At 33.1% G+C, this 26,236-nt stretch overlaps 4 protein-coding genes across 4 annotated transcripts; 3 read left to right on the top strand and 1 right to left on the bottom strand.

Annotated features, from left to right (window-relative positions):
• Positions 1–6,095: 6,095 nt before the first annotated feature.
• LOC137832174 (umecyanin-like) lies at positions 6,096–8,043 on the top strand. Its single transcript, XM_068640203.1, has 2 exons — positions 6,096–6,523; positions 7,498–8,043. Exons 1-2 carry the CDS (start codon positions 6,355–6,357, stop codon positions 7,863–7,865), a joined length of 537 nt encoding a protein of 178 aa, XP_068496304.1. The 5' UTR covers positions 6,096–6,354; the 3' UTR covers positions 7,866–8,043.
• A 358-nt stretch (positions 8,044–8,401) lies between these two features.
• Positions 8,402–14,623, bottom strand: LOC137832173 (transcription initiation factor IIF subunit alpha-like). Its single transcript, XM_068640202.1, has 9 exons — positions 14,156–14,623; positions 13,881–14,039; positions 13,281–13,426; positions 12,837–13,204; positions 11,535–11,650; positions 10,853–10,990; positions 9,941–10,153; positions 9,321–9,539; positions 8,402–8,797 (listed from the first exon to the last, which is right to left on the bottom strand). Exons 1-9 carry the CDS (start codon positions 14,324–14,326, stop codon positions 8,705–8,707), a joined length of 1,623 nt encoding a protein of 540 aa, XP_068496303.1. The 5' UTR covers positions 14,327–14,623; the 3' UTR covers positions 8,402–8,704.
• A 2,535-nt stretch (positions 14,624–17,158) lies between these two features.
• On the top strand, positions 17,159–22,564 carry LOC137832171 (fumarylacetoacetase). The gene is made up of 14 exons (XM_068640200.1): positions 17,159–17,501; positions 18,109–18,187; positions 18,645–18,703; positions 18,792–18,916; positions 18,996–19,070; positions 19,426–19,501; positions 19,700–19,799; positions 19,880–19,939; positions 20,131–20,201; positions 20,307–20,369; positions 20,733–20,797; positions 20,876–20,972; positions 21,095–21,220; positions 22,356–22,564. The coding sequence occupies exons 1-14, from the start codon at positions 17,295–17,297 to the stop codon at positions 22,416–22,418; spliced, it is 1,266 nt and encodes a 421-aa protein (XP_068496301.1). The 5' UTR covers positions 17,159–17,294; the 3' UTR covers positions 22,419–22,564.
• A 1,503-nt stretch (positions 22,565–24,067) lies between these two features.
• LOC137832172 (BAG family molecular chaperone regulator 5, mitochondrial) lies at positions 24,068–24,873 on the top strand. The gene has a single exon (XM_068640201.1). The coding sequence runs from the start codon at positions 24,122–24,124 to the stop codon at positions 24,743–24,745; it is 624 nt and encodes a 207-aa protein (XP_068496302.1). The 5' UTR covers positions 24,068–24,121; the 3' UTR covers positions 24,746–24,873.
• Positions 24,874–26,236: the final 1,363 nt, after the last annotated feature.

Here is a 26,236-nt window from a genome sequence, read left to right as displayed (position 1 = left end):
CTACTACTTACAGTGTTGGTTGCAGTGTGGAAATCTGCAAGATAGGCAGGTTGTCGATGAGGACGAGCTAATCTTCTTGGAAATTGGGGTGATATGCTTCCTGGAGATGCAGGCGATGATAATTCTGATGGAGGTGCAATGTTGGATGCAGGAGCAGAGGCACTATTTGTTGGAAGATCATAGGATAATGAGGCTGGTGGAGGAACAGTATTGGGTGCAGGAGTAGAGGCACATGGCTCGACAGGAGGTGCAGTATCAGAAAAAAAAATCAAAAGCAGAATTATATGCATTAGAAATAGGGAGAGATAAAGTGTTAGGGTCCTTAGGCAAGCCACTGTCCAATTTATATGGAAAGTGGTTTTCATGAAAGATTACATGTCTTGATATCTTTATGCTATGAAACTTTAAATTTAAGATAATATAACCTTTTGTATTTTGCGGGAAACCAAGAAAAATACCTTTGATAGATCTATCATCTAATTTTTTCCTATGTGCAGTAATGGTACTAGCATAACAGAGACAACCAAACACTTTTAGAAAGGAAATGTCATATGGTTTTCCAAACAACTTTTCATGAGGAGTGATGTTATCAAGTAATGGAGTAGGAATAACATTTATTAAGAAAACAACATGATTTACAGCAAATTCCCAAAAAATAGGAGGAAGATTTGCTTGAAAAAGTAAAGTCCGGGTTACATTTAGTATGTGTTGATGTTTACGTTCTACAATGCCATTTTGTTGTGGTGTTTCAACACAAGATTTTTGATGTATAATTCCCTTTGAAGCATAAAAATTTGACATAGCAAACTCAACACCATTGTCAGTACGAATCGTTTTGATATTAGTTTTGAAATGATTTTGAACGAAAACAGTGAAGTTAATGATGTGTTGACGCACTTCAGATTTGTTATGCAGTAGAATAACCCAAGTATAACGCGAGTAATCATCAACAATAGTCAAGAAATAACGAAAACCTTGCATAGAAATTATGGAACATGGTCCCCAAATATCAAAGTGTACCAGATAAAAAATAGCAGAGGTAACAGTATTACTTAAAGGGAAAGGAAGTTTTCTCTGTTTTGCACGACTACAAGTGTCACATACATGATGAGTATCAATAGTAATAAAAGAGTATTGTTTGCTTAAGACATGTAATCTTTCATGTGAAGGGTGTCCTAGTCTATAATGCCATAGTGTTTTGTCTGTGATATTACAATTAATAAAAGGAGCAAAACATTGCGGTTTAGAATGACTAGAAGCAGGCAAGGTAGTGACAAGTCATCGGTGGCTTTAACTGTACCAATCCTCTCTTGAGTGAGATTGTCTTGTATAATGCAGTGGGTTGAAGTGAAAGTTAAAGTGCATTTAAGTTGGTGTGTGAGTTTAGAAACAGATATTAAGTTTAATTGAAAATGAGGCACGTATGACACATTAGACAAATAAAACTGATCAGAAAAACGTACTAAACCAGAGAGGCATAAACAGTTTGGCCATTTGGAAGACTAATTAAGACAGATTTAATTTTAGTATAAGTAGTAAAAACGTTCAAATTGTGACAAACATGATCAGTGGCACCAGAATCAATAATCCAAGATTCTTTTATAGAAGATAGTGAAGAGAGAAACTTACCTGTTGAAGAATGCTCAGTATTGGGGATTTCATCCGTAGAGATGGTGCCGACTTGATTAATTTGAGTGTGAGGGGCAAGGTCCTCAAGGTTTTGCTGACGCAAAATGTGGTAAGGAATTGGTACTGTTGTGATGTAAGTTGAATCCCCTTTACATCCTGTTCTTTAGGAAAAAGAACAGAAAAAGTGTCAGTAGTAATCATATTATTGGCTTGGGATGTCCAATTGGTGAATTTGTAGCCAGGAGGGAACTCATGCTTTTTATAATAGGTGTCAACAGTGTGGCCAAGACGATTACAAAAAGTGTAGACTTTTATAGTAAAAGAAAACTTTGAGGTTTTAACATTACCAGAAGGAAAACCCACTTTGCGAAAACAAACAGCCTCAGTATGACCATATTTACCACAAAAATTGCATGTAATAGTGTGACTACTATTAAGACTATGAAGACTAGGGTTTTCATTAAACATTGCCTAAAAGATTTTTAAAACCAATCAAGATTTTGAAAGAGAACAGAAAAAAAAAAACCAAGAACAGCAAGGAGGGAAATAAAAATCAGAGAGAAACGCAGCAGAACTCTTAATTCGAAGAGCTCTGATACCATATTATAGTAAATGAATATGAATATTCCTTGTCTGATGTGATGTTTTAATGTAGCGTATGTAATCGCACGTAATCGTGAAGAAAGAGAGGTTTTGATAAACCCTAATGGTAGAGAAAAATAAATATAAAAGAAACTTTTATTCACTTGTATATTAGAGAGGAAAATACATGGTGTATATATAAGAAAAAGATTAAGACCTAGCTGAAACAGAAAAAGGAAAGTTGGGTCAAACAAACAAAGCCCAATAATTTAAAATAGAAAATTAAATATATTAACAGTAAGATTTCTTAAGTATTATAATTTAATTAACTTTATTTCTATGATATTTTTTAAACTAAAAATATTAAGTTTTTAAAGTTTTAAAAATTAAATAAATATTTGTCATTTGTATTAGTTTATTATGGACTTAGTTGAATATTATATCTGAAAACCCGAGCCAATGAGCCATTTTCTTTTCACTTTTTACTATTTAACATTCATCATTTTTTGTAAATTTTATCACCCACTTTTTTGTGTGAATTTTATCTGGCACATTTTATTGACAAAGGTTTTTTTTTCAATGTATTTTATCAGCATGTTGAGAATAACATGGGTCGCTTTACAAAAATTATAATAAAATGATACAAGCACATGTAAGTATGCACTTTATAGACAAGCAAAATACACGAAATTTTAAAAAATGCGATAGTGAAATTCACGATTGATAACAGTTGTATATTAAAATATGTAATTAAAAATCTCTGTTATGAAATTAATTATTCCATACAAGTACTGGTGTTTTGGTATGCTAATATCTGTTATAGGGGTGGTGTAGATAGAAAATGGTTTTGGTTGTGCATGTTTTTTACTTTGGTTGATTTGAGAATAATAGTTAACAATAGAAGAAACTGGGAATTGGACTTTGAAAGTATTTGGACCGAGAATAGTTAGAAACAAAAGTATATGGAGGGTGAGTTTGGAAAGTGATATCTGCAAAAGGTAAAATTCCTTATAAGAGTACACATTTGTTTTCTCTTTCTTTATTTTCTCAGTTATAATTCTTCCATCTTTCAAAACTTTGGTCAATTTTTTTTTTTAGAATATCTACAATTTTTGTAAAATATTTATTTTGGGTTTTGATACAGGTATGTTCCTTCTCCTTCCATTATATTCTTTTCCTTTATATATTCTCCCTTCTTAAAAACTTACATGCAGGAATGTTGATGTTTTAGGAGAAAAGAGTCTTCGGACATGATCTTATGACAAGGGAAGTTAGTTTGATTGTGTGCTTACATTTATAATATTTGATTTCTAATATATGTTTTTTTTTTAAATAAACTTTTTATTGATTAAAACTTCATAATTCAATAAAAAATTATAAAAGAATAAAAAAAAGTTAACCTTCCAGCAAAACAAAATAATTAAAAAAAACCTGTGAAACTTCAAAATTTTATTTTGTTTAGATTATTTATTGGAATTTTAAGAGTTACATTATAACTATGAGTATGTGTTTGGTGTGAATTTTAGAAAATTTCTTTTGATATTAGCCATCAAACTTAATTTTTTATTATTTTATATTTTAAATTAGTCTTTATTAATCTTTTGGATAGTAATTTAAAATTTAAACTATTAATAGTATATTAGTTTTTAAAATAATATCTAATTTAGACAATACAATAACTAATTATTTTTTGTCTTGTTATTTAATAGTTTTTTTTTTAATGTTTTATGGTTATATGTTAGAAAATTATTTGAAATAATTGTTTTGGTACGATAATGATCATACTTTTGATAAGGATAAATAAACTAGTTATAAAATAGGGTTTAATCATACTTTGATAATTCAAATAGAGTATAATAATATATTTTTACATTACAAAGTTGAGTAAAAATATAATTTTATTTATTTGTTAAATTAACATTTTTAGTCATGTCTTTGATTACTAAGGTGATAATTGAAATCATAACTTTGAATGAGAAGTTTATAGTACAAATTACATCTTGATAACATGTATGTTGACATTCTCACATGAGTATAATTAGAATAATATTATGTTTAGACTAGTCATTTAATTAGAATAATGTAGGTGTAGTATTATAAAACTATAATAAACAATTTACAAAATAAACTTCATGGAAGACCCTGTACAATTGGTATTCAATAGTTGTAAAGTGTCTTATCGTTTACAAAATCAATTGTAAATTTGCACTCAAAGTTTCTTGCGAAAGTAGTATTCTAAAATAGAGTTTCTCTATTTCGTTGCAGCATTGTAAAATCATGATGAACAATTGACAAAAAATAAATACCATGGAAGACCTTGTGCAATTGGTATCCTTGTCTCTTCTTCTTCAGTCACCATTTCTTGTTCTTTCTTCATCAATTCTTCCTCATTCAACTTTCCCCTTTGCTACATTATCACTGCATCACAAATGTTACTCTCCAAACTCCAAAGTCATTGAAAAATTAAAATAAAAAAACTGCATATAAAATGAAATCAATCATAAAAAAATACCTCTTAAATGGTTTTCGCACGCTCCTTTCGAAAGTCCCAGAAGACTCCAAGCTCTGAAGAAACTCAAATCATTGAAAATTTGAAGTCATATAATAAGATCACTGTTAAAAAAACAACTTTCACTAAATTTTAATAATAATTTGGTGTTCAAAATTTATTATAGGCTCCAATTTTTTTCATCTTAACATTTTCTTAAATCAAACAGCTGCAAGTTATTTTTTTAAATTTGGCCCATTGAAACTGTTTATAAATAATTTTATTTAAAAAATAAAAAAAACATGCATCAAATAATAAAGTTAGTTGTGTTACATGTTCTCTTCAGGATAATTATTTCTTAAGATTTGAAACCATGTTTTTATCCCAAATTGCCAATTTCCAGAGCGTTCCACTTTGAGTACACTAATGAATCCAATAGGTCATAAGTGCCATTCTATATTCCCCTTTTTCTTTGTCATTTTTTGATATGGTTGTTGCCTTGTTGCTTGCATAATGTTTCATTTTATCACGAACTTTTATTGTACATAAAGCTTAAATTTCAATACAGTGGGGTTGGGGAAAATACATTTTAAATTAATTTGAGTTTGTATTAGTTGGACATTTTAGTCCTTAACATTTCAATTTGAACTTTATTTTAAGTTCACTTAAAATAGGTACCATTTAAAAAAAAATTAAAGTTGTTATATTTTTTAAATTTATTTTGTATGAAATTATAGTGTTGAGAAAAGAATTTCAACAAATATATAATATTGTTCTAACCGGAAATGAATTCGAAAATATCTCAATGAGAATTGAATATTTTTTTATAAATAAGCTTTTCAATTAGTCTTCAACAAAGATGAGAGATTTACCTTCTGAAAAAAAAAAAAAAAACTCTGCAAGAAGTCCATAGAAACACAAAGATTTAAATTAACAATATGATTATTATTCATTACTCTATAATGACCACTCTCATCAATAAAAACTCATTAATCTATTCATAATGATTATTAAATACTTTGAAAACTCGGTTAAAGAATATATATAGTTAGATTCTTTAATATTTCAGAACTTACGGTGGTTAGGCACAAGTATCAACTTATCTTTTTTAGACTAAAATTAATTAAGATAAAACATTCTAAATTTACTTTAAAGTATTATAAATAGAAAAGAAGCAGGGGTATTTTTAAAAAACGTATTCATATAAATGTATGAATTACTAACATTTTTGTTATCAGAAAATAAAAAGGGCAAAAATGGTTCATGAAAGGTGAAAATTTATGGAGGTGTTTCACTTTATTTTTTTTACGAAAGAGGGCTTTCACTTTAATGTGGTGAAGAGATAAAAAGAAGGGCAAATGAGTACATAAACAGCTAGAGTTTTCCATTTACAGATACTGCAGAGAGACACACACACTAAGCAATTGACAATTGGTTGCAGAGAGTGTGGGAGGAGAGCCACAACTACCAGTCCTTGTTGTGCTTCCTGTGAGTTTGGAAGAGTAAGGAAGCTACCTGGAAAGTCATTCCTTGCCCTGCAAAACACATTATTTATAATCACAAACCACCTTCTATTTTCGTCACCACCAATCCATCACTCTCTTCACGCACCCACCACTACCTTGTGTGAGTCCGAGGAATATTGAAAAGTGAAAATGGGTAAAGGGATCATTTTTAGTGTTGCACTGGTGGTCCTTTGCCTGGGTGGAAAAGGGGTGGCAGGACAGGAGCAACATGTGGTCGGAGCAGACCGTGGTTGGGATCCAACCTCAGACCTTGTTTCCTGGTCTTCTGGCAGGCTCTTCAGGGTTGGAGATCAAATTTGTAAGTCTCCCATTTTCCTTTTCTTTTTCTTTACCAAATAGGCAAATTCATTATTTTCTTATCTCCTTTTCCTTTATATCATGTCTACCCTTCCCACTGAGTTTCATCATTCGTCTCACCACTTTCTTGGTTCTGATGAAATGGAAGAATGATGAAATATACGATGCTTTTATTTTATTTTTTACTTTTTATTACAAGATCTGGGTCTTGGCATTGATTGTGATGATACTTATGTTATCGGAAAATAAGGAAAAATAATAGGAGAGTATTACAGGTCAGCTTTCAAAGATTGTGTTTCCTTCTGTTCTGTGCATTCATTTAACCGGAGGAGGAGCCCCGCGGTTCATACATTGTGTATCTTTTAGGTTTATTTTTATATATACACTCACTTATTAATACTGGTAGCGTTAAAAAGTGAAAGTATAGACTTAGCTCCTTTTTGGTACTGTGTTTTAGGATATCTTTTGTGAACAAATAAAACCTAACATTGCTTGAAGAGATGGTAAATTAATTGAAGCACGCACTTAAAGATAGAAATTGAGTTAAAATTGCATGTATTATTATTCGGTGTGACTACTAGGTAGCATTTAAACCTTTCTGTTGAGTCTTGAGAATAGTTGGTACAAAATTTGTGGATCAATTTGTTGCTTTTATTATTATATATACATATAAAGTAGGTAGCACTTTTACTTTTTTAATTTGAGCCGATACTTTGTTGTATTAAAAAAATTATATTAGTGTTATAGTAGCATGAAGGATGAAACGATGACTTCAAAGACATAAGTGTATTATTATTCATACAGTATTTCTCTATATGAGAAGAAAAATGCTAACAAGACTTGTGTTGTAACATCCTTTGAAAAAACAATTTTTTTAAGGTATGATGAGACATTGTATTTGTTGACTTTATGGCGTGTTTCTCTATTTTAATATGAATATGAATAAAGAATAACGCGAGGATTTAATACGAGCAGGGCTGACATACTCAGTGGCTGAGGGACTAGTGGCTGAGGTTGAAAGCAAAGAGGAATACGAAGCGTGTGATGTGAGAAATCCCATAAAAATGTACACAGAGGGTTTGCATGCTATCCCACTTGAGAGTGAAGGAATGAGGTACTTTGTGAGCAGCGAAGCTCAGAACTGCAAAAATGGTCTGAAGCTACACATTGAGGTTCTGCCAAAGGGCCAAGGCATCGCAAACAAAAAGTATTCCACCCTATCTGATTTTGAGGCTGCCGCGCCCACTACTCCTTCTGCTGCAACCCGTTTTGGTCACAGCACTGTGTTACTCCTCACTCTTATGTTTTGCGTCATCATTGGCCTTGCTTATTCACATCTTTAACTACCCTATATGTGAGGACCATTGCCTCTATCTATGTATTTAGATACTGTTTTGGGAGTTGGGACCCTGCTATGTTCTTTTTTTTTTAATGCGACTATATGTCCAGCACTCTAGTTTAAGAAAGATATTTGTTTTTGAATCTTCTTTTATGAATTTGTTATATTGAATTTTCTTCAAATGCCATTTTTAAATGTCAATATTGATGAAATTGTTCGGTGCATTTTACAATTCACGAATGTTAATCAATCATCAAATTTACTCTCTCAAATAATGAAAATATACAATGAAGTTTAAAGTATTGATATTCATCAGTTTAATCCATGCAATTGACTAATGTTGTGAGATTAGTTTAAAAGATTTTTCAATACTTTCGAGACTATACTCAGTAATTTCTAATGCTTAAGAAATTTATATAATTTTATTGTTTAAAAGACTTTTTAGAAAAAAAGGATAATACAATAAAAACTAAATTGATGGTTTTTTAATGATAAAATTGATGGTTTATATAAAATAATTTGCACATACACGGAAAACACTTATAAAAGTACATCATATTTATAACTCATACTCATACAATATGTTTCTTTCTATAATGTTAATAAGAGGTAGATCCTGTTTATTCAATGCACCGGGGTAAGCTCCATACCATATACTCACATTTGTAACCCGATGAAACCCCATTTTCATGGTTTAAAAAACAAAACAGTCTCTTACACTCGATTGGCATTAAGTTAATAATATAATCTCGACGACGGTGCCCAAAATGTGAAAAATATACATGGATATCATCTTTTTTTTTATGCTGCATTTTTTCCGAACCAATCATTGGGGTCTACATGTCACTTGTCTCTCAGGATAACATAACTGGATCCATTTGCAGTCTTCTGTATTTTAGAGATTCTCTTCAGGATCTCAGCAAATGCTTGCTTATCCTGCATGTAGCAAAGAAGCACAGGATGCGGTTTCAACCAAAGATTTAAAAATTCAACCAATGATGCTATTATGTCACCGTTAGACCAGTTTAGCCATCAATCCAAATGAATCACACAAAATTTTTAACTAAATAAAGTATACAAAAAGGTACAAATTAGAATCAGATAAGCATTCTTATCCTCACACGATACATAGTTCATGCATCCAATCTCTATCCAAAAGAACAAGGTAATATAAGATTATTAGTTGCTATATTAACACAAGAGTCGCAAATCGTTATGAAGATTATTAAAATGGCAGCAGTTCCACAAAAATTAGATGCATTACATAATTTCCAAAGTCCTGGAGCCAATTTGTAAATATTTATTAAGAATTTGCCTGTGCCTTCGGCGAGTATGGAACAGTGAAAAATACCCTTTAATTTTAAAACATACTGTGGACATGGCATACACAATTTGATTATAATAACAATAAAGCAAACACGTCCACTTCAGTCGAGGATAGAGAAAATTTATCACTTACCTCCGAAGATCTTAGTCTTGCCTTAAATTTAGCTACAAGATCCTGAGTGGTCACTGGAGTCTTCTGCCTTAAAACAGCCCTAATTTCTTCCTCACTCACAGGTCCAGAAGCTGTTGCGGAAGACCCAGGTTTTGATGATGATGATGGAGGTGTACCTTTGGGAGGTGCATTACTTTTAGATGCAGATCCATTTACATCTTTGGCAGACGACTTTGGTTCCTAATTTAATAAAACAACAAATAATTTCAATGGTAGTTATAGGAAAACCTGTTGGATTAGCATTTAAAAATAAGTTCTTTTGTCACGGCACAAAATTTATTTGATAAAAGATTCTTCTAAAATCTCAACCAATACACAAAAGCCATATGGTGTTTGCATCCGCCATTGAAAAATTGCTTCAAGGATAAATTAAGAGCACCTTCTCTCCAACTCTTCTAAAGAAAAGTTTCCAACTAAGCAGTATCAGCTTTGCAATAAAATGGATCTCTAAAATAAGTCCAACACCACAGTAATTGTTCGGTGCTGAATTTATAGAAGTTATCCCAGCAGCCAACACTTTTGTGAAAAAGTAAAGCAATAATTGTAATCATCAAGCAATCTTGCGAAAATCAGTGACTTACATTTTCCTGCTTCACCTTCTTTGGTGTTGCAGTATTAGTTGGTTTTACTTCTTCATTTGATTTTCTCTTTCCCTTTGAAGACTTTGAAGATGGTGTTCCACGAGCAGGTCCTGTTGCTGTTGGCTTTGAAGGGCTGTTGTCAACAGGTTCTTCCTTAGGGGCATCCTTAGTCTTCGTAGCAATCACAGGAGGATTGCCAACCTCATCATCCATCTAGGCAAAGAAAAGTGACTCGTTAATGCTAGGTTTTCCAGGATTCCAATGAAGTACATTGAATGAGAGAGAAATAGACGCAAAAGATACTGAAAACTATGTATGGACTACACAACAGACTCCATTTTATATAGGTTGATTGCAATAAATACAAATAATTCTAGGAGATTTAATCCTATATACATGATATGATATGCCAAAAGATCGTATTCAAATAAATATGATTCTAATTAGATATCCCCATAACGATAAATAGTATAACTAAACAAGAAAAGAAATCATAAAATACAAAAAGAAGAATAAATGCTTTAAGAGTTCATTTAATATACTCTAAAATATTCTAAAGATAATATTACCATATATTTCTAACATTATAAAATGAGCTATTCTAACTTAATCTCACAAAACCAACTTCTAAAGTAAGATTTGCACTCAGTAATAAACCACAATGTGACAGTATTTCTAGTTGATGAGAGATTTTTAATAAAATAAAAAATAAATCACCTACTTCCCATTTTAGAGAAGTAAAAGATGTAAAAATTCCGTAGCTTCACCACAAAAGGCATTGCAGTTTGTACCAAGTTAAGTTCATTCTTTTCATCGTATTAGTGGACATGGAACAATTAGCAATTGTAGAACTACTATAAAAAAGTTAAAGAAAATGGCAAAACTGAAAAGAAAAAAGAACAAAACTCATACATCGTCATCGTCGTCATCTTCATCCTCTGCATCAGATTCATTCAGACCACTAGCTTTCCCAAGCAGCTTCTTCAGCTCTTTCCCAGATTTGCTCAGACCTCCCCCTTCTTCATTATCTTCATCCTCCTCCTCCTCATCCTGCAATTGTAATTATAGCAATGATTTAGGAATGGCACAATAACACAAACCAAACATGAAAATGTCTTTATCAACTCCAATTTATACCATATGTAGAACATAATATAATACATCAAGCATCCCTGTAACCAAAATGTCAATACCAGAAAATGGCTGAAAGCATAGCATACTTCCACGTGAAAAGGAAACCAAGGTACTCATGGAAATGAGCAATGAGCAAAGTAACTCCATTAATAATTGCAGTTTAATCAAGTATTAAAGTTCTAATCCTGGAATCACAAAACAGGTCACTCAGTGATTACTTCAGAAATTTTTCTCTTAAAAACTTATCTTTATGTAACCAAGAAATCCACTACTGATTTTGAGCTATCTTCTACTCATAACAAAGATTAATTAAATATATTGAAAATATAACATATAGGAAGTGACAAGAGAAAAGGAAAGGAGCAGTTAATAATGTCTGTTGTTTCGATAATTTTGATCTCCATAAATAAATCCATACCCAATACATCAACTATGAAATATTTAAGGAGTTGAAACTAACCTGTTTGATTTCAGGAGGAGCAGGAACCTCAGGAGCCAAATCCTCCCTTTCCTCGGGATCATTTCCAACAGCTTCATCGTCATCAGTGAAAATCTCCTCATGCTCCCAGTCATCACCTGTAAAAGATGTACGAGTCAAAAGCAAGAATAAGCATGTGTATTTGTTGAAGTGTCCTGTGAGTTTCAACAAAAAACAAACTGGTTAATCTATGCATATGTAACATAAAAACCATCTACTCATGCTTTCAACTTTCAGTTCATACCAATTTAAGATTGTAATCACTTGCAATGATTGGGACAATATTCAAGTAAATAGATCAATCAACTCAATTGTTAAACTAATTAATCATGCAGTAACATCAATCCACTGTCACTCACCGTAGAAAACAACTCACGGGTCCCCAGAAGTTCTGCCATCAATTCAATAATTGGTTTTAAGATAAAAAATTGGGAATAATTCATGAACAAACATATAATTCGTGAGTTCATATTTACAGTTTACTGTGCATGCTTGACTGATCATCTTAGAAATATTATATGGGAAAAGTTGCACAGATTCTGCAACATGGAAAATGACACTTTATTGACCGGAGACAGAGAAGTCTTGCATGTCTTACTGGTTTCACAGAGTCTCAAGTTTGTCAACTTTCAAACAAGATGTTCTCATGAGCTAATTTTCATAATCTTTTTTTCTGACAGCATTTTCTAATAGACTATTAGAAAAGTCATAATGCTAGAACATAAATAAACTCTATTAGATGCATTGAAGATGCACCTGCCCTGTAATATATTTTAGGATTCAAAACTCTTAATAAATCATGCACGTACAACAAACTTATGGCAACGGGTATTGAAAAGCTATATGAATTCTGTAATCCCGATTATATCCAAGGCCAAAATAAATACTTAAAAACCTGATTTATATGAAGCCTATATTTGATTCATGGAAGAATTCGGATATGCTTTTTACTCTCTAAGCAATATCCTCCATCAAGTAAGCAGATATACAAGTAACAACAATGAAGCAATCAAGTTAGATACTGGAAAAGACGAACACTTTAAGAACTCCAATAAAACTGAACCAGTTTTAACAGAGACAACAGTTTCCTCTCATCTCCAGCATTTAATGATGCATATCCCCCGTCAGCTGTTGCATATGCAATATGTTTATTCTGATTAATTATGGAATGCAATTGCATACAAGATAGGCCATCACTTCATAAAACTAATCAGAAATAAATGACAATCTTTGCCACCATTTTCATCAGTAAACATAATGAATGAAGAATGCACAGATACTGACCCTTCTCAACATCGTCATCCTCTAGATCATGATCCCCTCCCCTTGGACCTTCTTCATCATCATCAGCAGGTCTTTTATAAAGCCCAAGTCTATTCTTCCTTTCAGATTCGTCGTCTTCATCCTCCTCTCCCTTATCAGAAACATGACCTTCTTCCTCCTCACCGGTTTTTTTACGGCTTCTCCCTCCACCTGTGTTGCTTTCCTTCTCATCAAATTTTCCATGATCACCAAATGCAGCTGGGCCATTATTTGCTGCTTTCATCATCCATCTCTGATATCCATCTGCAGTTTTCTTTCTATTCTTCATCTTCTCTTCAGCTTCCTCCAATGTCAATTGCTTATATTGAGCAACCTTGTTAAAGTTGTACCTAAAAAGACAAACAACAAATTTCATAAGAGCATTCTTCTCGCAGTCAAACACAATCCTTAACACAATAAGCGTACCAAGAACCAGCAGGAATGGCAACAAATTCCTTCCTTTCCTTCATTAGCAGGTAATATGTAGCCGATTGTGAACCTTCTAGATGACCCTGGTACTGGGACTGACCTGTTTCGTCCTCCAAGAGCCAAGGCTTGTTCTTGTACTTCTCCTATGTAATGCAACAAGAAAGTTTTCATTTAGAAAAAACGTGATCTATTACAATTCCCAAGTAATTATTCACTTCCTTACTTTTTGACTAATATAGATATAGATATAGATTCGTAGAACCCTTCTCAATATAAACAAAAATAATTGATTCACACTAATTAAGAAAATTATTAAGTAACCTATAATCGTAAATTTTTTATTTAAAAATAACATTTTCCAGAATACCCTCTTTTGAAACTTCATATATCAGGAATAAAAGAGAGTAATTGGAAATAAAACCTCAATTGATTGAAGACATTTTAGAGATAATCTCATGCCGTCAACTGGTTGAGATTTGCTTGCATTCGAAACTGAAGAGTTTCTAATTTTTCAGTGACCATTTATTTTGAGAAATGAGGTGCTTTAAATACCATGCAGGGAAGTTATAACTACGAAGCAATGGCAGACTTCAATACCCGCAAAGTATCAGTAATTTGGCGACCGAGCAGTCCTTCCTTCTGCAGAGCCCACTTGTTCTCAGCACTTTTCTTCTTCGAAAAATCTGGTAAACCGGTCATGAACCTTCCAATAAAGTAGTTCTTGTCATTGGTAGAACTTGCACGAACATTATATTCCTATCACAGACAAACCAGTGAAAGATTTCACCACATCATGATCAATTACACCGAATAAATTAAAGTCAGAATACGCGAATTCAATAACAGCAAAAGTAAGGGAGAACAAATCGAACTCGAATCAGGCGAGTAAGGGTGACACCACAATCGACGCATTTGGCGCGGTTCTCCGCCATGGTTTTGCCGCAGCTCAAGCACAGAGTCATGTGCTTGCAATTGCTTCCGTAGAGATCCGTCGTTGATCCGCATCCGCTACAACTCGATTTCAATTGCAGGTCCGTCGACATTTCTCCTCGTCTCAACAACAAACTCTAAAGAAAACGTTCACTGATTCCAAGAAACTCACAAATCCTAGGGTTCCTTTTTTACTGAATCCTAGGGTTCTATACTTCAGATTGCTGTCCAAAATTTCTGTCTCAGCTTCAAATGGCAGAATTCCAACGCAGCGCACACGCACGCAGCATAAAACGAATGTTCCATTCTGTTTCTGTTTTTCTTTCTTTTACCCTTTTAAGCAGTAATTTACGTGTGTCTGTATATATATGTAAGAGTAAAAAATGAGCAAATTTTTCCACATGACACCTGATTTTTCTTTTTTTTTAAATGTTAAGAAATACATATCATTTTAAAAAAAAACAGCAGAGTTGGGCCTCTACATACAAATCCAACAAATACAAAGAAAAAAAATTGAAAAAGTTGTACCCTTTTTTTATTTCACAACTTCTTACCATATCAATTTGAACATGCACCCTAACATTTTTCAAATTTTCCAAAATTACAATTTAAAATTTAAAATCTTATTTTGAAAAAGAAAATCCAAAATACAAAAAAATTTATTCCAAAAAAAATTAAAATGCAAAAATACATTTTGAAAAAAAAAATCTAAAACACAAAATTTGAAAATACATTTTAGAAAATAAATTCTAAAATTCAGAAATATGTTACAGAAATCAAAATCCATAAATATATTTCAGAAAAGTAATTCTTGAAATATTTTTTTATCAACACTCTCTTTTCATTTAAGGTTATTTTCATTATTCCAAAAATAGTTTTTCATCATTTGTGTGATAAAATGGGTGCACGGGTAAGAATTGATATGGTGAAAGAAGATTTGGCTTTTTATTTATTTAAGGAAATTTTTGTAAGTAATTGCCTATAAAAAAAAGGCAGACCCTACATTTTTCTTCCTGCAACCCCACAAATTTTTAAATCCCGAAACTGACCTTCACCTTTTATTTAAAATCGGGATTTGGAAGTGTGCTATGGATTCATCAATCTGAAAGTGAATCATATTGTTTTCCGAATGAGGGGGTGTTCCAGAAGCAAAGTTTGTATAAATTGTTGATTTTCGAATAGCTGAATCCAGAAGTCTAATTTTCTATTACGAATTGGTGGATCCATAATATTTTTTTTCAATTATGAATTTCTGAATCCGGAATGCATAGCGGATTCAAAATGGTTTTTTTAAATATGGATGATCTACACTTTTTTATTTTGGATTAACACTGTCATTCATGTACTATCGAAAGCACCAATCCAAAAGATTACTGGACGCGTCAATCCAAATTTTACTGGGAGCGCCAGTCCAAAAATTTACCGGATTTCATAATAGAATACAAACAAATAAATGTACCTTTTTGTATAGGAACAATTTTATCTTTGCAGAACATTGTTGGGTGGAGGAAGAAAAATGTATGGGTGCAGAAAGAAACTACCAAAAAAAAAACTAAAGTTTGCAAACCCAAGCCCAAATTCACTATTGTATAAGTGAAAAAAAAAAGTTAAACGTACGGATAAGTATGCTTTCTCATTATTAACTTAATCTTCTGGTTTCTTCTACTAACTCTAGTCAAAATAAGAGATTTTCTCGATTTTTATATTTAAGATAAAGGTGTTTTACATTTTTTACTATTGAAAGTTTTATAAGGTGTCATATTAATATTGATTTAGTAATTATTGTAATTGAATTTTAATGTGGTGTATATCTATTTAGTAATTTTGTAATTAAACTTTAATATGTTATGATATTAATATTTATTTAGTAATTATTGTAATTAAACTTTATTAAAGGTAAGATCTCGTATTAATGGTACAAATGATTCAAACATAAGTTCCTAACAAAACATTTAATTATTAGATTATTATCATATGTGGATGGTAGATTAAATTAGATCTTAAGCTAGTTCTCAATGTCTATGCAACTACTATCAATATTTGAAAGTAATTTGGGATTTCTACCAGATACAATATTGTTTAAAATTTCATATAACCTAATAACCTAATAATTTCACTTATATAAATTTATGTTAATTTTTTTTATGTAAACTCTCAAGTGCATGAGTAAGAAGTGCACATTCTTAGTGTGCCTAACAAGTAAGTAACAAACTTCATGAAAATGTTATCTCAATTTTGTATCATAATATATAGTTGATGCAACACACTTGTAAGTCAATGTTTCACATTCAACTTCTAACAAGTCAAAGCAAGTAGATACAAAATTCGTTACATCCTTCTCAATGTTACATCATTAATAAACTTTTTTGAGATCTCCATACTAATAAACAAACTTGTTAAAATTTATTGTCTTTAATAAAAATATCTATTTTAACACAAATCTTAATTCCAAACTACAAAATCTGATAATAAAAATAAACACTTTAACTTGATCATGACAAAGTTTATTTGTTAAACGAATTTAATGCCCGTGACTATGTGGGTATAATATCAACATAAAATCACAATAACTTTTAATTTAAAAGATTTAAAACTAAAAATAAATAAATTTCCTAACCATGATTAAAACACCTGTTTAATAGAAATTAAAAATATATTTAATGTAAGCAACGTGCGTATGCTTGGACTTGGAGGTAGTTGGGGGATTATGCACCTATCTAACCCCTTCCTTTCCAACTACCACCCCAAATCATCCTCCAATAAACAATTCCATTAGGTCAAAAAGCTAAGTAATAAACCAAACAATTAAATCTTTAAAACAAATTACACAAAAAAATTATTTCAAGCAGTAGTTAAAGAATTAAAAATATTATTATTAGTATTTTTAGACGGGCATAATAAAAATAATAAAATAAGATTACAATGGAAGAGGTGTTCCCTGTAAATTAGTAACTATTATTGTGGCATCTCTGTCTCTCTATCTATAAAACAGAACACGCTCTTGTTCACGGTTGAGTCTCTTTCAAGGTGTTGAAATATTGACATAAGCTGAAGCAGTGGCATCGTCACCATTTCTGTACAATGGCTTTGCTAAAATCTTTCGTTGAGGTTCATCCAGATTCTCACTTCCCAATACATAACCTTCCTTACGGAGTCTTCAAGCCCCAACCCTCTTCGTCTCCTCGCCCCGGCGTCGCCATCGGCGACTACGTCCTCGATCTCTCTGAAATTGCTTCCGCCGGCCTCTTCGACGGTCCTCTCCTCCGAAACTCCGATTGCTTCCTCCAGGTAACTTTCTTAACTTTCAATCTGCCTTTCACTTCTTCCACCGACTAATGCCATGTTTGGATTAAAGTTTAGAAAGTGCTTTTCTCTGAATTTTCTTGCAGTTTAATGAATTATAGTATACTGAATTAAAAAAGAAGGAAAAAAGAGTCTGAACTTTAATCCAAACATGCAGTGATGACGTATACAAGTTGGGATCTCCAACAACACGAGATGAGAAAGAAAAAAATGTTGTTTCAGTAGTACAATTGCTTTGGAGTTGCTCTGACTGCTATCTAAACATGCAATAACCAATCTTGGTAACTTCAAACTTTTATTTTCAAAAAGAAGGAAAAGTGTAGCTTAATTTTAGCCTAAGATTTCGTAGTTTATGGACTTGTCACAATCTTTTCGTTTTCCTGGTGAATCTGAAAGGACGGAAAAAATGTACCTTAATATTTGGATGAACGTTTTTACTCTCTCTCTCTCTTACATCTTTTTGTGACACATCATTCAACATTGTATTTATTTATTTTAATATAAGGTTTTACGATATCGTGTCGTGGGTATGGTTTTCAAGAATTGTTTGGTAAATGAGAACCTTTCGTCTAACTGATCATTTGTGTGACAGCCTAATCTAAATAAGTTTGTATCCCTTGGAAGGCCGGCATGGAAGGAAGCTCGTGCCACTCTTCAAAAGCTTTTATCAGGTATATGCAACCTCACTTGTTTCTGGCTAATTGTTTGAGGGCTTGTTTGACACTTCTTGCTCATTCTTGAAAACTGTTTCCAAATCAAGGATTTTAAAAACTTAAAAGCTGAAAAACAGAGTAATAGGAGATATTTTCTCATTCTAACTTTTTAAATAAAAGCTAGGCATGAGATATTCTCATTCTCTAGCTCAAGTGGTTTCTATTCAAGTGCTCGAAGGAGATTTTTTTTGGAAAACATAAATGTGTTCATGATACGAACACTTTCAAATGTTCTGAAGGGACACACAAATTATAGAAAACATTGTTAAAATCTGTAAACAAACAAGGCCTAATTGTTCACTGTTCTTTGCTATTTTTTTCACACTGCACTGCTTATTAAGGTGCACATGCATGCCAAAGTTTGTACGAGCTGCAAAGGTTGGTTCTTATGCGAATTGGGTTGTTTTTAATGCAGCAACGGAGCCCACCTTGAGGGACGACACGGAATTGAGGCAGAAGGCACTTGTGCCTTTGGTATTTTTCATTCGCGTTCCTGATTTTTTAAAAATGGTTGTGTTTGAGTTTGTCACTTCTTTAATGCTTGTAGTTTCTGGATTTTCAGAGTAGCGCGGAGTTGCTTCTCCCTGTTGTTGTTGGGGACTATACTGATTTCTTTACATCTCTGCATCACACTAAAAATTGTGGGCTCATATTTCGTGGACCTCAGACTCCTGTTCTAGATAATTGGTGTGTTGATTTAGAAGGCTTTACAAATGAACTTGAGTAATTTTTTCCCTGTAAATAAAAGGTTAAGCATGTTTCACAGGTATCGCCTGCCTATTGCGTACCATGGACGGGCATCTTCTGTTGTTATTTCTGGAACAGATATTATTCGACCAAGGTGATAAGTTTTGGCACTAACTGCAAATTTTTCTGATCATGAGTTTGTGTGCTTGCTTAAGCAGCTTTTTGAATCTTTTCGTTTTTTCAAGTCTTATGGTTGCGAACATAAGAAGAAATATGGCATCAATGTTTGAGTGCTTAACATAGGAACCTTTCTAATACATGCCTATGGCTCTGGCATATATAGTCAACTGTGGAAGGGATATGGTTTCTATTGTCAATCTTCATGTGTGGTGTATTCATTAAATCATAAATATTTTATGAGAGCACCAGGCTCTAGCTCCTTTTGTCCATTATGTATTTAATTGCTCTGCATTCTATCTGACTATGTCATGCTGCTTTGTGCTTTCCAGAGGTCAGGCTCATCCATCTGGTGGCTCTACACCCTACTTTGGCCCTTCATTAAAGCTAGACTTTGAGTTGGAAATGGTTAGCTTGTTGTTTACACATTTTCTGTGGCTATTTACTGACTAAAATGCATATTTAAAGTTCTATTTTAAAACTATAAAACTCAAGATGAGAACATAGTGTCATTTTCTTTGTATGTAGTTTTTCTAAATGAATTACCATGATACTGCATTGTTTTTCATTTGTTTCATTTTAGATTAAAATTTTTATTTTTTGCAGGCTACTATTGTTGGACCTGGAAATGAATTGGGAAAACCAGTGGATATTAACAATGCTGAAGATCACATCTTTGGACTTGTTATAATGAACGACTGGAGTGGTAGTTTTCCAATTCAATATTTTTTTTATGTTACCATGCCCTGCCTACTAATTGATGCTTTAATGGATTATATTTGGCAGCTCGAGATATTCAGGCATGGGAATATATTCCTCTCGGTCCTTTTCTTGGAAAGAGTTTTGGTAAGATGTTACAAATAGTTACTTAATATCCTTTAAGTTCTATTTGAAAAAAGCTAGGCAATTGGACCTGTCTGTACAGTATATTCAATGCGGATGATTCCATTTACCATTTGCTCTAGATAGTAACTATCACCTTTTAGTTGTTATTTTTGAGTTAACTTTTTTTTATGGTCCTATCTAAAATTATACAGGTACAACAATATCTCCTTGGATTGTGACCTTGGAAGCATTAGAACCTTTTGCTTCCCAAGCCCCAAAACTGGTAACGAGTTTCTTTCTTTTATGATTGACGCTGTAGGAACTTTATAACTTGGTTGTTCATGTCTGCTGTTCAAATTAACCGTGGCATGCTATTTACTAAATCCAGGATCCTCCTCCACTTCCATATTTGACGGAGAAAGTGTCCAAAAGCTATGATATTTCCCTAGAGGTATTTCAAAGCACCGTTACTATCTGCATGCATGTACTTAGTATTACTTCCTCTTGTTCTCTGATTAATTGTAGTTCTTCATGGTCCTTCTGTTCTACTGTAGTTGAAGTAGGGATTTTTTTTCTTTCTTTATGATTCTTTTTCCAAGACGATATATGATAAGAACTTTGGAAGAACCATTCCACAAACTAGCAAAAAAGCTAGCAGTTGTAGTTAGAGAGTCAAAAACCTTATCAACCCCAGACTAGAATCCATACTTGCAATGTGGGACTCAAATCCCATATTGTGCAGTTGAATCCTAACAATACTCAGTTGATTTTTTTGGATTATTGCACTAATCATACAATTGTTTTTTGCTTCAAGGCTCAAATAAAACCTGCTGGACATGAAGATTCAGGTGTGGTGACACGAAGTAATCTAAAGCACTTGTGAGGAATTTCTCTTCAACTAATATTGATAATTCAGTTATACACAATACATATATTCACTTATGTATCTCTTTGTAGATATTGGACATTGACCCAGCAACTTGCTCACCATACAATCAATGGTTGCAACCTCAGGCCAGGCGATCTCCTAGGAACTGGGACAGTTAGTGGTCCTGTAAGATTCTATACTTTACACAGTCTTACTTTTATGTTCCAGTTTTTTTCTTTCTCTTTGAGGGAATTGTTCCTTTTCAACTGATCAACTAATCCAGTTGAAATACGTGCTTTTCACTGTAGGAGCCAGAGTCACGAGGATGTTTGCTAGAGTTAACATGGAATGGACAAAATGCAGTGTCTGTAAATGGGTTAGACCGGAAATTTCTTGAAGATGGAGATGAAGTCATCTTAACTGGATATTGCAAGGTTAAAATTAATCATGATTTATAACACCTCTGTTTTGCGAATGTGCTATTATCTTTTCAAATTTTCATGACAAAATTTCTTAGTTTTCAATTCCTTAACTGTTCAAATTAGATAAGAACAAGGTTTAATACAGTTGGAAGATAGTTTAAATTCTTTGAGCATGTATGGAGAAGACTTTGCTGAGGTGGTGAAAGGCTTTTTAGTGATCTCTGCGTGTGGGGAACTAGTCTCATGACTTCTGGCTGTGGAAAATACCTTTGCTTTCAGCAAAAAAAGATTCAAATTAAATGAATTTCAAACCTAGGACTATGTTGGTTTTATTAGTTTCTGTTAGTTAATATTTGTTAGTTGTTAATACTAGTGAGTGTTATTTAGTTAGTTGTTGATATCTGTTAGTTTTTTTGGTGGAGATTGAGAAGGATCAAGGCAGATTGCATATAAATTTGAGGGTAGATTCAGAAATAGATAATCTTATTTGTGGGAAGATTGGGACCTTTAGGCATTGGGGGGTGCAGTCCCTTGAAGAAGTTCTGCAGTGCTGTAGTTAGGGAAGATTTTCCTTACACACCAGATTTTTATGAACTGGTATGTTAGTTGTGGGTATCGTCGTCAAATCTTGATGATTCCAGAGTTAGGTGGAGAGCAAGTATTGGTATTTGGCGGTCGATCCAGGCTGAGCAATATTTTGAAGCCATTGAATATGTTCTCGAATAAGCTAGTGAGATTTTGATCCAGGAGAAGCTATTAGCATTGAAAGCTCGGAGAAGTAATGCCGGTTGAAAATTATTATTTTCTTAGTATAAATATGTTGAAAATTGCTTCAAATCTTGTTTGAGCTTTTCTAAATTAGACTGCTGAGATTGTTTAAAATGGGGTGCCGTACTTATTTTATGTATAGCTGAGACATGTTAGTCACTTTTATGATTATCACATTGAAAGTTTTATATTCATGAAGCAGTTCTCGATCATTTTTATTTTAAGCCTTTATATAGTAAAGGTGATATTTAAAAAAATTGTAAATAATTAAAATATTAATATTTATTGGAGTGTAGAGGTGGAAAAAAATCATTTTTGTTATAGTAAGATAGCGTAAACTTGAATATTTATGCGAAGATCTAAAATTGTTTCTCTGCAGGGAAGAGATTACACTATTGGGTTTGGTACCTGCTCTGGCAAGATTGTTCCCGCAGCTCCCTGAGGGCACTGTTGTTCATTCCAGTGTTTTCCAGTTGTGGAAGGTGTTGTACAATCAGCAACACTGGTACTTTCCACCGTACTTATTTTCCTTTATGTTTGTAATGTAAGCGCCACATAATGAAAGTATGTTTGCCTGATTTTTTTTTATATGCGTACCAACTTAGCACCTCATTTCCACACATTCACTAAAAATAACAATGAGAATGGGTAATGATGAGCAATAACTGTTGTTCAAGGTTTGTTAGATAAATTAAGACATGTAATAATTTTTTAATTTAATAAAAGTATTTACGAGATTTTTTTTTTTCTTTTCATTTTTTAAATTGTAGATTAAGTGAGGAGGAAGGGTACAAATGATAAAATAATAATTAATATTTTTTGCATTTTGAAAACTCCAGTTAATTAGAAATACAAAATAAAAAATGCGACGATTGAAAAAATGAAATAACTAGTGTTTCCTTTTTTCTTAAAATTATAATTAATTGTTTTTTAAGTTTTCGCTAGTTCTTTTAAGAGTATGATGCAGATAAGAAATCTACATGCGAATAGATTTGAAGGATATGTACATCAGTGATAGTTGCTTTATAAGGCCAGTTAAGTTGTAATACATTAATAAAAAGGTTAAAGTGTTAATTTAGTTAATTATTATGTTATAATGATTCTGCCTTTAGACGCATTGAGTATTAAAAGTCTTAATGTATTAAAAAGTAAAAACATCAAAATGTAAATATTTTTGGTTCTTTATTATATACCTTAAATTTTGTCATTAATTTTATTCTAATTAAAACAGAATGGAAAAGGAGAAACACTAAAGCGAAATAAATATAAATATTGTTAGAATTTTTATTGACAAGGTAGGCGACAAATGCTAACAACATCGGAGATTCATCTCACTGCTAGCAACTACGGTGTGAATTGAACCTTCACAAGCAATTCGAGAATAGTATTCACACCGGACCATAATCCATTCTAAAATCATATCATGCTCCCACACTACACACCATAGGTTCCTCCACACAATCCGCAATTTTTATGGTCAAAATAACACAACATCTCATAAAATTACTCAAAATAACTAATAAATTCATAATTGTTTATAATTGATAAGAGCAGAAGACATTCATCACCAATAAGCCATTAAAAACACTCATCTAAAATATTCTAATACTACTTTCAACTCAAAATTCATATTTCAATTCCTAACACTATCCTTACATCTTTAAAAAACATTATTACATAATTTGCTTGTTTTTAAAAATTCATTCCTAATTTTATTAATGTCTACTTAAACATTGCAGATACTTATCACCTCTACAACATGATATAAAAAATAATTATATCAAAAGAAAAATATTGTTCTTACCGTACCAAAATAATATTAAGTGATTTCGAACAAATTATTTTTGTTAACCTTTGTCTATAGTTTCATTATATAACAAAATTCAACATAATTGTTTCAAATATGAAAAAATTAAATTAAAATTCTTTATTATAAAATTTAAGTGTAGCTTTTGAGTGAATCTTATTTTATTTATTTAGTCAGAAAATAATGATTTGAAGATTTGAATGGTGAACGTGAAGAAAGAGGTGAAGGAAGGAGAAAAGCAAGTGGGGTCATGCATCAAGAAAAGGTAGGCGCCAACACCATTAAACTTGATTTAATTTTTCCTTATTTTCCATTCCTTTTCTTACTCACTGTGTTGAATGCGCCACTGTGAAATCCTCCCTTTTCCCATGAAACCCTCTTCCAAATCAAATTCCTTCTCCTCCTACTCAGCTTCAACCACACTCACCTACACCTACCGCTATGACCACACTCCACCACCACCCGCCAATTCCAGTCCTCAACCATCCCCCTCCCCCTCCGCCGCCGCAGCCACCATCCAATCCGCCTACCGCGCCCACCGCATCCGAGCCCTATACCGGAAAATAGCCGCGGTCGACTCCGAAGCCGACCGGATGCAGCGCCTGATCCAGCGACAGGACACGGTGGACGCCGTGCGCGCCAACCACCTGGAGAAGCTCAAAATGAACGAGGCGCTCATGGCCCTGCTGCTAAAGCTGGACTCCGTGCCCGGAATTGATCCGACGGTCAGGGATGCGCGGAGGAAAGTCACCCGTCGGATCGTGGGCCTCCAGGAGATACTGGACTCTGTATCGGAGAGCCAGATTGATGAGTCCAGTTGGTGGTCCATGAAGAATTGGGACGAAGTCTTGGCCGACATGGAAGAAAGTATTTGTCGCGAAAGAGGCGGTGATGAAATGGAACGGTTTTGCGCTCAAAATCTCGGCTTTCGCTGCCTACAAAGGTTTCTCCGTGAACCTTGATTCACCCCTTTTAGTTATGTATGTACACATACGCACTCTCTGTGTGTTATATATGTGTTGTAAAATTGTATAATATAACATAATCTCTTGTTTTAAAGCATAATATTACCCAATACCTACCTTAAAAACTTGGTACTTTTGGATATAGAATATAGGAAATACAGAGCATGAAATTAACATGGTCTGAAGGAATTAAGACAATGCCAAGTAAATTGCTTGGTGTAAATGGTAAGAATCTGTTTCATATCTCGTGAGAAATCAAATTCTATTGCTGATTTGAGACCTAAGTATCTTTACATGCACTCTTTGGGTTGTAAATGTCTTGATTCCAGTGAGTTTGGACTCGATTTACTTGAACTCTTTTTGCATTAAAATAACGAACTAAGATAGTTAAACGTGTCTCTGGGAATCTTTGTGATGGGGGTAACTAAAGAATGTTGGTAGATGGAATCCAAATGTGTCTTTTTAGGTAAAATTAGATTTGATGTGTTTGGAACTTATCTCAAAACATGCACTAAATCAGTTGAATTCCTACCAAGTAACTACAATGAACTAACTTTACTGGTTTGAATTCCACGATCGTGAGGATCTTGTAAACAGATAATAATAATTCTAGAAGAACAGTAAAGTTTGTTATCCTAGTGAGCTCTCATGAGAATCAAGACCCTGTCTTGGCTAAACTTTTTTTTAAATTAGATAATTGAAGCAGATGAGTTTTAACCTACCAGAGTGAACTGATGACGACAAATTCAGAACAAGTGCTAGATACATGGATTATTAGATTAACTTACACATTAAAAAACACAGTTAAGGAACCAAAACGAGTAACTTAGATGATAGATAGTGTGATAATTTGGGTGGGGGAGGTGTGCTAGGTTGAACAGCTGCACTTGCACTTGGACATGCATCTCTTGCAGTCTGAGAGTGCTGGATAAGCGTCGTTGATGTTGCATTTGTTGATGCAATTGGGCCTTGAACTGCCATCCCACAAGCAGCGAGCCATGCAGTGTAGGATTGGCGTGCAGGATGGACAGACGTTTTTCATCTGGTTTACGAGGCAGTCTTTGCAACTCTTCCCATCTGTGGGTGGACAACTCATGATAGGTGAAGCCACCATCGTCATAATCAGCAACACCACTTGAACCTGGACTATTACTCTGAGCTTCTTCGTCTCCATGTGAACCTGAACCATATATTTTTGCATTCACAAGATGTGTTCTGAGTAGTGTATATTAGCTTTCCACCTTATATAAAAATTGAACAGACGTAGGTGGGCATCGGGAGTGTGGAAGCATTAAATTGCATGGCTGACCTTGCAATTAAGCACAGCATTTACTCATATGAATCTGGCAGCTCATGGTTCTCTTGGTTTGCACAACCATCCATCTCATCACTATCCTCCTTTATGCAAACAACCGAAATCCACGGACAATAATTATTTGACTTATGCTTTTTTTTTTTTAATGCATGTTTAAAAACCATTTATATGTA

The sequence above is a fragment of the Phaseolus vulgaris genome, chromosome 6 (assembly GCF_000499845.2).
Source record: "Phaseolus vulgaris cultivar G19833 chromosome 6, P. vulgaris v2.0, whole genome shotgun sequence".
NCBI classification, from domain to species: domain Eukaryota; kingdom Viridiplantae; phylum Streptophyta; class Magnoliopsida; order Fabales; family Fabaceae; genus Phaseolus; species Phaseolus vulgaris.
The sequence above is the reverse complement of the archived record's forward strand: the minus strand, read 5'-3'. Positions and strand labels throughout refer to the sequence as shown.